This window comes from Dipodomys merriami, unplaced genomic scaffold, assembly GCF_024711535.1.
Source record: "Dipodomys merriami isolate MVZ:Mamm:240054 unplaced genomic scaffold, mDipMer1.0.p SCAF_99, whole genome shotgun sequence".
In the NCBI taxonomy this organism is placed as follows: Eukaryota; Metazoa; Chordata; class Mammalia; order Rodentia; family Heteromyidae; genus Dipodomys; species Dipodomys merriami.
Window position 1 is genome coordinate 2,787,501 of NW_027206612.1, and position 14,234 is coordinate 2,801,734.

Genomic DNA, 14,234 nt, shown 5'->3' on the forward strand with positions numbered 1-14,234 from the left:
CCGTCCCCTCGTCCTCCCAGGCCATGGACAGCACAACTGACAGTTGCTCTCCTTCCATCCTGGACTCTGACAATCACACGCCCCTCCCACGCCCCTCCCCCCCCAAAGCATGCAGGCCCTGCGCCTCCCTCCCCCCCCCCACCAGCCCGCTCTCCTTCCATCCTGGATCCTGACAACCACACGCCCCTCCCACGCCCCTCCCCCCCAAAGCATGCAGGCCCTGCGCCTGCCTCCCCCCACCAGCCCGCAGCCTTCCCTCTGGCACCCCAAGAATCCACACACCTGTGTTTTACAGCCCCTCCCCCTCAAAGCTGTCCCTGGCATTCACTCAGTCTCATCCTGGCCACACACACAAACGCCCTGCCAGGTCGGCCACGTGCCCCAGGCTGGAAGACGTGCTCCTCGCTCCTTCACTCCTCCCCGGTCTGCCCTCAGGACAGACCACCTAACCCAGGAAGGAGGCAGGGGGAGGGGCACGCACAGTGCTAGGTGGTGCTCACCGCTGGGCGGCCTCCCGGGAGACCGCCATCACCGCACCTGCTTAATGGAGGAAGGGCTGCAGGCACTGCATTTGGGGGAACAGAGAATATCCAACGAGCACTTAAAGGTATTCAGGAAGACCTCGGCCACAGTACACGGCCGTGGGGTGATCTGAAATCCCCTAAGACTCAACCTGCCAATGAGCTCCACTTCAGCGCAGCAAGGGCAGGATGCCCACTCTGGCTGCACCTGGATATCCTCACTCACCTAAGAAAACACTGCAAAGCATCCTCCAAAACAGGACTTCATTCAGCACTGTAATCTCATTTTCCTATTCTTAGAGGCCAGTATGTTACACCAGAAAGTTAAACATGAAGACATCTCAAACTGCTTTGGAAACCATGAATGCATTTAGATATAGATATAGATACGTGAATGATCACCATTAAATAGTTATGAAAATAGGAAAGGAATTTAAAGTTTGATATTATTATGGATTTTATTGGAGGTAGAGGAGGGATGTTGAGCAAGAAGTAAAATCTTTTCGCTATCAAGTGTTCTTTGCATAATTTTAACTATTTTCCAAGAGGCACATGTGACCTTCCACATACTAGCTGTTAATAGTAAGATCTTACCCTCAACCCTGGCTGAATTATCACAGAATATATACAGTTTTTCAACATCTACATAACATACCTGTTTTCTTTGAGTTGTGTCTTAAGGGAAACTTTTTCTTAAAAGACACTGTTGAATTGTCTCCCTGAAACAGAAACCAGTAGTGTTAGCAGCTGATACTTTTTCCTCAAGAGTCCTCGGGTTTAGAAGGCTCAGCTACAGCTGGGCTGGGAGACATAAGATTTGTGCCAAATGTTTGTTCATCGAAGAGGACAGCGCACTCAGTGATAAGGTGCAAAGCACAGAAGCCAGCGTGGGCTTCTCCAGGCCTCACCCAGAGTCAGCCCTCCGCCGGCAGACCTTCCACTCCAGACCAAGACAGGCAAAGCCCACGGCCCGCCACTGTCCAGACAAGCTCCAGGGCCTGGCCCCGGGGGACCAGTCTGCTGGACTCACCAGGACGGAGGTACCTAGTTCACACCACATTTTCCCCAAGCCAGCTGCCCTCCCAAATGCATGCCTTCTTGATAAACCACCTCTGTCCACTTGGAAGGAACAAAACGGGAGAGTCACTACTACCCCAACAGTAAAAACGCCCAGGTCATCTACAAAAGGTTCACCTCGAACCTCCAAAGAGTGAAGGCCACAGAGAGACCAAGTCACCTGAAGACAGACTCCTGGCTCCAGCCAGAGAGGGAGCCTGCCTTCCTGGGTCAGGCCTGGGAGGACGGCAGGACTGCCGGACGAGGGGATGAGCATTCCGCAAGAGTCCCCGTGAGTGTGGGTAAGTGTGAGCGCACAGGCAGGCCCAAGTGAGGGAGGCCGCCTTCTCTCCCACACTTCCTTCTGGGTGCTTCTGGAAACACTGGGGCCAGGTGGAGGGACAGAGGAAGGAGCCTAGGACCCCCACACACCCCCAGCGGGGAGCAGGTGTCCCATCTTCTTCTCCCAGCCCATCTAGAGACTAATCTCCATGCTGACAAAGTAACCATTAATGATAATAATAACAGCAATGCTTGCCACCTCCAGGGCACTGTGAGGAGGCCCCCAGCCCCCAGGTTTGGGGTAAGGAAGAGTTCTTGGTCCAAACCATGACAGACCAGGAAAAAGAAAATACACATACATCACCACCACCCAGCCTGCCTCAGTGTGAGGCTGTAACATTAAAAAGAGAACCAGGACCCACCCACAGCCATCAGGTGACAAGCAGCAGATGTCTACAGCAGGGGCGTGGGAGGAGGGGCCTGGCGCAGGGGGGGGGGGGGGGCAGAGCACCTAGGGCTGAAGGTGGAACAGGAACATTGAGAACATCTCTCCCAGAAAAAACATCCACCCACTCGGCACCGTGATCAATGCTAAGCTGGCGGTGATGGAGGGTAACCTAGCAACACCAGCACTGAAGTGAACTCCTGTCTAGACTGACTCAAGCCCCCATTAAAGGCCCCACAGAAGAGGAGACGGCCATTATTCCATGCATCTGTACTGTTCATCGCAGTCTCTTCTGCCTGTGTGTCAAGTCCCGCCTGCCATCTGCTTTTGCAGCCAAGGTTTTCTGGAACACAAGAAGCCCTCCTGCTCTCAAGTACTGCCTCCATCTGGTACTGAAATACAGCCGCGTTCCGGGGGTTCCCTCCCAGGCACCTGTTACCTATATCTGCTTCCGAAATAGAACAGAGTTCTGGGGCTGCAAGACCACAAAGTTTCAGTGTTTACTTTCTAGCCTCTACAGGAAAATTTATCAAATCCTTCCATATACGATAAAGTCAAGCTTTAGCCAAAATTCCTCAAACACAAGAAACAGCAAGAATCAGAAGCCATAAGCAAGCCTTGAAGCAATCTACAGAACCTGATGCAGGCGTGGCCTGGACACACACACACTACACACACACACACACACACACACACACACACACACACACACACACACACACACACACACACACACACACACACACAGAGCAGAGAACCCTAAGCCACTGCAATAACACATTAGAAGTGGGGGCAAGCAAACCAAGCTCTAAAACAGAGGATCATGTGGCCTACACAAATATTCATTACCCATCTCTACAGAAAAGTATGCAAAAGGCCTGCTTTAACAGGAAAAGGTGAACATTGAACACGTGAATAAATGAGAAATCTCGCCAAAGAATAAATGATAAGAAAAGAAGAAATGGAAATGCAAGGATATTTCATGGCAACAACTAAATAAATTACTGATAAAATAATCAAAGCCAAGGAAAATGTAAGTAAGCTTGAAGTTGGTCAACAGGAAGAACAAAGAGAGGAAAGGAGGCAGAGTGTCCAGGAACTCTAGAAAGACTATAAATGGTGTAACTCAGGTGGAATTGAAACTCCAGATGGGAAAGAAAGAGAATGAGGAATGAGAAACATCTGAAGATGCAAGAGCTGAGAACATTTAAGGAATCAGGACATGTATCAGGCCACAGACAAGTCGCTCCACAGACACCAAGAAAGACTGATAAGGATCAGATTTGTGGCTCAAGTAATAGAGCACCTGCCTAGCAAATGTGAGGCCCTAAGTTCAAACCCCAGTACTGCAAAAAAGAAAACTGAAAAGCAATTTTAAAAAAGGATAAGCAGACGTATAGAAGATAACAGAGATGGGAATAAAGGAAGAAAAAGGAGTTTCAAAACACCTAGATGAGTTGTGGAGGGGGGGAGAAAAAGGAGAGGTAACGCTGTCCATTGCCTTACTTATGCAACTGTAACCCCTCTGTACATCACCTTTACAATGAAAGCTTTTTAAAAAACTCATTACCTTACTCATGTAACTGTAACCCCTCTGTACAGTATTTAAAAAAATACATCTAAAAAACTGATAGTGCATTGAATTGCCAATGCATGCTAATAAAATGTACTTAGGCAATTTTTAAAAAACACCTACACACCTGGACTGCTGAAAAACAAACAAAATTTCAAAAGAAACTAGAGATTTGGAGGAGAGTCATAATAGAGAGAAACAAAGGTAAAAATCTTACTTGAAACAATAAAAATCACAAGTCAATGATCTGAAAGAAAAAAAAGGAACTATCAGCATGAAATCCTGTATCTTTTGAAAATCCCTCACACATGAGGAATCTTAAGAGAATCCCAAAGAATCTGACAGAACTGAAAAGATAGACAATGCCACAATAATAATTAGATACTTCCATATACCACTCTCAATAATAGATATAACAGCTCAGAAAATCAACAAGGAAAAAGAAGATAAGGATATAAACCAACTAGATGTTCCAAAAATGCTTGTTCTTCTCAGATGCCAAATATTATGCCACTAAATAAATCTCAATAAACTTTAGAGGATTGAAATCAAGGAACATATGTTCTTTGAACAAAATGGAATAAAATTACAATATTAAAAAGTAAAGGCAATCTCAAATTAATAACTTGAATACCTGCCTTCAGAAACTAAAAAAAAAAGACACAACTAAACCCACAGCAAACAAAGAAGAAATTTAAATAGTTAAGAGTAAAGAAGAATAGAAAAATAAGAGAAAAAGAAAAATCAACAAAACCTAGTTCGTTCTTTGCAAAGGTTAGAGAATCAACAGACTTTCAGTAGAATTGACCAAGACCTAAGAGAGCACACAAACTCATAAAATAAGGAGTGCAAAAGAAATGTCTCTAGAGAACTCACAGAAATAAGTGGGTTTCGAGGTTTTGAGATAATATAAAAAACAAGTCTTGGAAAAAATTATATTAAGTGAAGTAAGCCAGGCCCAAAGAAACATAGGTCCCATGGTTTCCCTTATCTGCAATAACTAGTATATGTCTAGGACAGGCAGAAAAGGTCAAAAGCTATGTACATATGACCAGATAAGATGCTGTTAAGCAAAACGAACCCCAAGACAGGGACACAAGTGTTTTTTTTTTCTTCCTTGCTGCTATTGTTTTTAAAGTATTTATAATGTAGTATGTGATTTTTTTTGTTTCTTTTGTACATTCTTCCCCATGGTATATAATTCCTGTTGTCTCTGTATTTGATTCTGGCGCCCTGCATCTTGTATATATACTTTTCTAATTTGGGGAGGGGAAAGGAAACAACAAAATGCTTAAATAGAGATACAGGTTGACCTATTGTAACTATGAGATGTACAAGACACTATGTTGAAAACAAACTTTACAATTTTGGGGGAGGGAGGGAGAGAGATGGGGAGGGAAGGGATGGTAGGGGAAAAACAAAGGAGGAGGTATCAATGCTCGACAGGAAATGTTCTCATTACCTTACTCATGTAACTGTAACCCCTCTGTAGACTATTTTTACAATAAAAAATGTATTAAAAAACAAGTATTTGCTTACAGACTAAATAAGCTGCACAAAATAAAGAAATCCCTAGGAAGACACAAACCTTTTTAATTGACTAATGAAAAAATAGAAATAAAAATAGATTGTATTAGTAATTTAAAAACTCCCCGCAAATGAAAGCTAAGTCTAGATGTGTTAACTCATAATAGAATACACCAGCAATGAAAAGAATGATGGACAGTTGCATGTTAGCCTTGGAAATCTCATAAAAAATGTTTCGAGATTCAGGTCAGTGGACAAAAGTAATTATTTCCCTATATATTAGCAATAAAGAAGTAGAAGTTGAAACTTCAGGCATCCTATAGCTCCTAAAAAATTACTTATGCATAAATCTAATAGAATTATACAAGATCAGGAATGCTGTGGCAAAATACTGATTCTTCTAAAGTCAAAGATCTAAATGGGTAGAGACATTGACTATATTTGTGGTTTATCATATCCAACATCATTAATATGTAAACCAAAATTGATCTATGGATCTCTGAATCCCAATCAGCCCCAACAGAATAAGTTGGAAGTCACATAATTTGACTCCAGAACTACAGTAATCAGGAAAACCTGTTATTAGTGACAGGAAAGACACAAATTGATGGGGGGAAATTGAACAGTATTGGGGGGAAGGACACAAATCAGGTTCCATTGATTATGAAAAACATGTAAATAATTTTTAGGCAGAAAGGACAGTTTTTCAATGATCACACAGGAATACTTAGACATACACATGCAAAAGAAAAAACCTAACTCTGCATTGCACAACATATAAAACACCTAACTTCAAACAGATCCTGACATAAATGTAGAAATAAAACAATCAAATTTCTAGAAGAAAACTGAAGAGTAATCTTTGAGACTATACCTTGGACACACAACCTTTAAATATGATATGAAAAGCATAACCACATGTCCTATTTTTTTAATTAAAGGACATGTATCTGGCAGGGAATTTGTATCCAGAATCCACAAGGACCCACAACTCTCAGTAGAAAGAAAACAAATCAACCAAATGATAGGAATAGAGGCAAAAGATTTGAGCAGATATATCCCCAGAGATAACCTACGGGCACCAGATATGCACACACAGAGATCTGCACACCACTGGTCACTAGGGAAATGCAGAATAAAATCACAAAGCAAATTACCAACATTGTGATGAGCTGAAAATGGAAGCACACATTCACACCGCTGGTGACACAAGGGCACGGCCACTGGGGAAATGCCTGCCATTCACTGCACAGTGAAATGTTCACAGAGCACCTGCCTCCTACCACCAAGCTCCACTCAGCAGGGATCAACTCAGACACATCAGCAGGGAAGTGGTGTCTGTGGAAGCAAGACACTGTGTGAGGGAGAGGGAGAGGGAGAGGGCCAAAAGAACTCACGGATGAAGAAGTGGTCAAGGAATTCAGCCAAGGGTGGGTGGGGATGGGTGGCATCCCGAGAGTCTCCAGGGGTGGTGGCCAACAGGGAGGAAGTGAACCACGGCATGCACATTGCAGCCGCATGCCCTAGGCTGACAGTGTGTTAGGACACAAAGCCTCTGCGGGTGATTAGAGCCGAGGATGGGGTCCCACCAACGGGGTCAGTGCTCACAGACGCGCCCCTTACTCTTCCCCAGAGTGAGAAGGACCAACAACCAGGAAATCAACTACAACCAACAAGCAGGAAATCAACTACAGCCTTGAACTTGGACTTCCAGACCTTCAAATCTGTAGGAAACGGATGTCTGTTGTAGTCAGTGGTGCCCTAGCAACCTGCTAGGGAAGAGAAGACATTTTTTTACTCTTGAGCTTAGAGCAATCTCTGTGGCCTAACACAGCATCAAATGGCATGTGACCCACAGGTCCAGCCCCCAGCATGGCCTGATACACGGCTTCTAACGGCCATTTGTGGAAAGATCCAGAAGTCTATGGAACCACACTCATCACAATGCCACAACGCCTGGCATCTTTGCCTGTGTGCACCCACACGAGGTACACCAAGGCCTGCCGGTGCCAGACAAAACAAGCCAGGGCTTCCGATGCACGTGTGATTTGGGGAAACTGTCAATGTTGCATAAAATGCTACTTGATGGAAGAATAAAAATTACTGTCATTAAATGCTGGCCTAGAGTCCACATCCGTTTCATGTTCTGTGTGAGGAAATAAGAAGTACGCATTGATCACTTCCACAACACATCCAAGTTCCACAGGAAACTCAAAAGGAAACATATACAAGGTAAGCTAGCCACTTGGTACCAAGAATACTGTTCTACTCAAAAGCATAAACAGTAAACTTTACTTACTCATTCTCAAAAGGAAACACATACAAGGTAAGCTAGCCACTTGGTACCAAGAATACTGTTCTACTCAAAAGCATAAAGAGTAAACTATACTTATTCATTCTTGCATATTTGACATGTTTTATTAGTGTAAGGCTCCTATAACTTTAATGAGAACAAGTAGAATTGTTTAGGCCATAATGATAAATTTTGAGCATTCAAAAATTAGTGTGCAAAACGTTTACTTGTGCCTGACATCTTCCCAAACTAAAATCTCTACTGAAGATACCAAATTGAATGATGATGCATATGACTTTTCTAATATTGGACAATTACATGTGCTATCATTTGCATTATTTATTAAGCCATTATTTTCCAAATGGCCAATGTATCCTGGTACAAAATTAGGTACAAGTAAAAATCTATTCCAAGTAACAAGATAAAACAACGGATTTTTAATGCTACGAAGCATACATGTAAACAGACCTGGTTTCTGGTCCACACTGCCACTAAACTTTAAGAAACTAACCTTTGTCCAGTTTTGGTGTAGGATCCAAGAATATCCACAGTTATCTTAAAGACTGAACACTCCTCTCTCCAGGGCACATGTGAATCTGTGTGAGGCCAATTTCCTCAGCCACCAACCTCACAAAGCAGCTCAAGACAAAGATCTGCCCCGCCCCGCTGACTTTGTGTAGTAAAACAATTATTTTTCATAAAACCTACGTTTTTTAAGTAGCAACGGGTTTATCATGGTTATTTTAAATGAATCGGGAGGAATAGCCTATTAAAGTGTGGACGGCATGCCTTTCGCGACAGCCACGGTCTGGATGGTGTATGGCCATCTGCCCTCCCCGAGTGATCAGAAGTGATCAGAAGCAGACCTATGATAAGAGAGCCATTCGTCCATGTGTCCCGGGTCTGGACACACGGCTCAGGGTGGACCGCATGCTGAGCTAAGGAGGATTTCTAGTTCCCCTGTGTCTTCCTCCTGCTGCTCAGGCATTCCAACCTGGCATAGAGTTGTTGTAAAATACGTCCATCTGCTCATCCTGCGGGAGGAACCTAAGCTAGACGCTTACGTTGTGTGTCCCCACTGACAGATGGACGGAAGCAAGGCTCTCATTCACCTGTTACAATCAGTCTTCTGTAACAGGGAGTACAGGAGACCGCAGGAGGAGGAATGACAGAATGAGGCTGGGGAGGAGCAGGAAGCCCCGCGGGTCCCTGGAGGCAGAGATAGTCGAGAGCGGCACAGGGCTGCCCCCGGCCCAAAGCAGGGACAAAGAGCAGCACAGAGAGGGGAGATTTGCCTGGAATGGAGCCATTGGTGTAGCCTTGGGACGCAAACAAGTACAGGGCTGGGAAAAGCACAAAGATCCAGTCCCCACTGACACATGGGACGGGGGAGGCCCCTGTCCACTGGGCAGTGAGGACAAGAATGAACGGGAGCCATCAGCAAGAGACCAGAGCGAGCACAGAGCTTCTAAGACGGAAGGCATGATGGCTGGAACCGCCTGCGCGGCAGGCTTCTTCCCTTGGCTATGTCTCTGCCTCTCCTGAGAGGCTCCCTTTCCTCCTGTGATGGTCTAATGTGGTTTCTATACTGTCCCGAACATGGAGCCCAAGCTGCAAAGAGATAGACTGGTTTGCCCTCGTCCGTTCTAAGACACCAATTCAATACCACATGCTTTCCTAACGAGGAACGGGACACAGCACACGTCTGCCCCAGCGCTGACGGCAACGCGTTCTACATTCAGATGAAAACCAAAACTTCACTTGAATCCAAGTGGCTCTTCTACGTATGAGGAATCTAAGAGTCATTTCTCTGCACCCATGTAATTCTCAAAACATTTCATTACTTAATATTTAATTCACCATGATACCACTTAGCATTATTGATGACCTATACTTTGCTTTCAAGACTCCAGTGTCGATCAATACTGACCCTGCCTCTTAGGGAAGCAATAAAATACTTCACAGTGGTGGCAAGATAATAAAGGGGAAAAATAGTAAGGCTGGTGGGCAGGCAATGAATTTCAAAAATCAATTAAAGAATCAATGTCATTTTCATTTTGTCACAAAAGTCCTGACTCAGAGACAAAGCTAGATCAAAGACAACCCTGGTTTTATTGGCATTTCTGGCAAAAGTAATTAAGTGAAAGCCCCTGAGCTGAGTGATAAAGCATTTGCTCACTGAGAGCCAGGGCCATTGTGGACTTGCCAGTGAGGTCACATCCCCAGCTCGGCGCAGGGAAGCCAGGGAAGGCAGCGGTGTGAATCCGTGCTGGCAGGAGGGCATCCGCCATTTCCTTGCTGCTGCTGCTGCTGCTGCTCATATGAATGCCAGAGCCACTGAGTGAGGGTGAGGCCAAGGTCAAAGCCACGAAATCAACCTTCTCAAGCATACAGAGGAAACACTAAATGTTGAAAATGTCCTCTGTATCCGTACAGAGCATGTGGGGCTTTTGCTTGCTTTGATTTCCACTTATGATTTTGATTTGAGACAGTGTCTCAATATGCAGCCCAGGCTGGCCTTGAACTCAAGGTCTTCCTGCCTCCGCCTCCCCAGTGTTGAGATTACAGGTGGGAACCACATACCCATCAAGCACTTAAAATAGATTTTAATATGCCACCAAAAATGCCTCTGAGTATACCACACACAACAAGGAAACAGAAAAAAAAAGAAAATGGAAAACATTTTAAACAATAGGCACAAGCGAAGAAATTACAAAGTTTCACATTTTGTCAGACACGTGTTGCTTTTGTATTTTTAATGTACATTAATTTTTTAAAGACTTTTGCAAGAAAATAAATACCGAAGAGTGAAGTCCAATCCCTAGTACTGCAAAAAGAAACGTAAAAATGTAAAGAATGGAATGAAACCAAGTTCTGAGCAGGTAAATGCTTCTGCTTTCTCACTTCTCATTGGTGTTTGCTAAAGTTCTACACTAAACTGTTTACAAGGTGACAAAGAAACTCTCAATTTTAAAACAGATGTGAAAGACAGAAGAAAATCTGTTTTCAACATAATTAATGTTGCCCTTTAAATATTGTTCATAGATGATGCTGAGAAAATATACATTTAAGTAAACTGTAGCTCCCACTTTCAGACTTTAGAGCTGAAGTTTACAATTTAATGTCAAGTGTGAGCATAATGCCTGCTGCCCTCGGGAACTGAGGAGCCCCCGCTGACCCCAGCCACGGTGGGGCTTTGGAGCAGGTTCTGGTCGCCACACTAACCTCAAAGCCGGCAGATTCCCCAGCTCTACTGATAAAGCAGAGAAACAGCCCTGACATTGCTCTAAGTCTGTGATCCTTTAGGACATGATAGTGGTTTTTAAAATATCTTGGTTTTAAAGAGCAAACAGCACAGTGATAGTTTCCCCAAGAATTACTTAAACGCTGCAAGCAGATCTTACTCAGGCTGACCGGGACATGGCTGTGAGTCTGGCTGGCTGCCTGTCCAGCCGAGATGGCTCAGAGCTCTTGGGCACAGGCTGCCATCCCAGAGCTGACTGCCGGTTCCGACAAGCAACCCAGCAACCCCACGTCAAGCTGAGGAGATAAACTTCATCACCAGGCATAAGTATAGCTTAAATACAAGTTACACAAATGCCATTCACACAGATATGTGTGCTTTTCAGAACTTACAAATCCATTGTGTCTCACAGATTCTTGAGAAGTAAGTAAGCCTCTAAGCATATAAAGTGGTTGTTGAGGGAGGTGATCAAGTGTGGGTGGAGGTGATCAGGTGTGGCAAAGATAAATTACTTAACAAAGGCACCTAGCAGGCTGACCTTCTAGTGTCCCCCTCATGGCTCTTTGCATGTTTTCAACTGAACACAGAATGTAGCTCAGATGTACAGCCCCAGAACACATCCAGCCGAGAGAGAGAGAGAGAGAGAGAGAGAGAGAGGAAGGAAGGAAGGAAGAAAGAAAGAAAGAAAGAAAGAAAGAAAGAAAGAAAGAAAGAAAGAAAGAAAGAAAGAAAGAAAGAAAGGAAGGAGGGAGGGAGGGAGGGAGGCAGGGAGGAAGAGAAGGAGGGAGGGAGGAAAGGAGGAAGGAAGGAGGGAGGGAGGGAGAAAGGAAGGAGGGAGGAAGGGAAGGAGGGAAGGAAGAAGGGGGAAGAGAAGGGAGGGAGAGAAGGAAGGAAGGGAGGGAGGGAGGGAGGGAGGGAGGGAGGGGCAGCTTTCACACATCTTCTAATGTCGGGGGTCAACGCTGACATGAGCAAATAACGGAACCAACCCGGCAGAGGCCGCCCCCCAGCTGGTCGCTGGTGGATGGTACGTCCAGCTCCAGGTTGAGCTGGTTTGATTAGGCAAGCTTCCCGGGTGCTTCCTGTGTATGCCAGGGGCTGTGACGTGGTGAGGTGTCCAGGGGCACCAGGGCCCTCGAGAATCACACTTTCTGCCAGCACTTACTTTACATAGGATGAGCCTGACCTGGCGTGGAACAGCCCTGCTGCAGACCCGCCCCGGGCACGGTGGGGGGGGGGGTGGAGGTGGAGGGGCGCGTGAGTCCTGGGCAGGCACACTCCTGACCTTGGGAAAGCCGGGGGCAGGGGGAGTGGGGGGCCTGTGAGGTTCAGCCATGCTGGCGTTTCCCTCCAAGCTCCTTCTCTAACTCCAAGGACCAGGCGATGATAAAAGACAGAACCGTGGGTCCGGCCCATCCTGTCTCCAGGATGAGCAGCACACCCACAGCTGGCGGATACCAACCTTCCTCCCGGCGTCTTCCCAAAGCAACTCCCTACACGACCGTGGCGAGGAAAGCCTCAACCTCGTTTCCTCGCGCCTCCATGGTCAGGCCGATACCTTGTGGCTCTGGCACCGGAACCACGCTTCCCATCATCATGCAGCTTGCTGAATATTTGTACACGCGAGACGGCACAGGACGCTCCCCACTGCACTTTGTTCTCACACACACTGGAAGCTGGCGTCCGGCGTGCCCGCCCACCTCGCCGTCGCCTCCGTGGCTGGGAGAAGCACAGGCTAGCCACACCCCTGCACGGGGCACGGGGCGCTGAGCTCCACTCTGTTCTTGAGATTTCCATGTTCCTGGGCTATTCCCAAAGCTCAAGAGGATGATGGAAGAAAGGTGTACACACTTTTAGGCTGAATAAACAGCCAGAAATTCTCTAACTCATATGTCAACCGTGCATCTATGTCTACATGCAAACAGACCGGTCCACACTCTGTGCAAGGCTAAATCCTTGATCTAGACGTACGAGACGCCAGACACTGTCTATCTCATTTAAAAGGGAGAGGTTCTTCTCGTGTCATTTGCGTCTTTCACTAGAACTGATGTGAGTGGGTTTGAATTTAGACATCTGTATTCTTCTCAACGACTTCTCGTTGGTCTTGTTTGTATTGAGCTGTTGTAGTCTTGATTTATGAGGTCTTTGTACATTTTGATTTGTGTCGCAAATATTTTCTTCTTTGTTTTGGTTATCTCTGGAGATAGTCTTCATTTTCGTCTAGAGACCTGCTTTAGCTTTGGGGTGATTGTTCCTGAGTGTCCAGTGGTCCTCTGAGGTTTCAGGACTACTCCTTCTGTCGGCGTGCACACTCCAGATCCGGCTCTGCCACGCCCAGCCGTGTGGACCAGAGCAGCACCAGGCTCCCCCACCACGCAGGTCAGCGCCGCCACATGCCAGGGAATGTGACGGCGCAGGGCTGGCCTGGAAGGGCATCAGCGGCACTCCTCCACCGGAAGCCCGCGTCTACGGAGGCCTCGGCTGCTCTGGTAAGTGCCAGCATGGCTCCAGGGTGAAGGAGACGTCACAGAACGCCACTGCAGATCACCCATCCCCAGAGAGCACGAGATTGCTTGGGGAGGATGGAGGCCTTCTTCTCTAGAGGACATGCCACAGCAGGCACAGTGCCAACTGAGGCAGGAGAGTGACCGGAGAAAACAGCCACCCAACTTCACCATCCAGCTCTCTCTCTCTCTCCTCCCTCTCTCCTCCCTCCCTCCCTCCCTCTCTCTCTCTCTCTCTCCCTCTCTCTCTCTCTCTCTCTCACCCCCCTTTCCTTACTGAACATATAACACTTCCGTCTAGACTCCTCCAAGGTGGCCAAACCAGAGCTCCTTCAGGCGACCCTGGGGTGGCAATCGTGCTGGACCTCACAGTCAGTGCACGCATTTCTTGCAGATTCCCTGCAGGGCTGGGCCACAGACCACACTGGCGTGTTTCCAGGAGCAAGAAATCCACACCCCTCGAAGCCCTCAACACTCATCATCACCGGGGTGTCTCGCATACTCCTTTAGCTAAAGAACTGAATTCTTTTCAATACCTTCATACCAGTTTCCAAACTTAGTAGCTAGGTTCAGTTTTCAGGTCAGACATTAACAAACAATGCATCTGAACAAATCAAACAATAAACACTGGAGAACATTCTAGTCCACTCTGATTCAGACAGCACCCACGACAATGTAGATTGAACTCAATGAACATAATTTGAGATAGATAAAGGTACACTTTCCATCTTATTACTTCTCAGGCGAGCTTTCTAAATTAGTTAACTAATGCTAACAATGACGAAAACT

The 14,234-nt window shown here is 46.1% G+C and overlaps 1 protein-coding gene across 10 annotated transcripts in view; it reads right to left on the bottom strand.

The window, feature by feature from the left end:
- The window catches only part of Dcdc2c (doublecortin domain containing 2C), a 75,866-nt gene that overhangs the window by 17,484 nt on the left and 44,148 nt on the right, over positions 1-14,234 (bottom strand). For 8 of the 10 annotated variants that reach the window (XM_070014636.1, XM_070014638.1, XM_070014635.1 and 5 more), the window contains one exon: positions 1,177-1,240. The exons of the other annotated variants lie outside the window; for them this stretch is intronic. In XM_070014636.1, the coding sequence (XP_069870737.1) occupies positions 1,177-1,240 (64 nt within the window). The remainder of the gene's footprint in view (positions 1-1,176; positions 1,241-14,234) is intronic. 10 annotated transcript variants of the gene reach the window in all.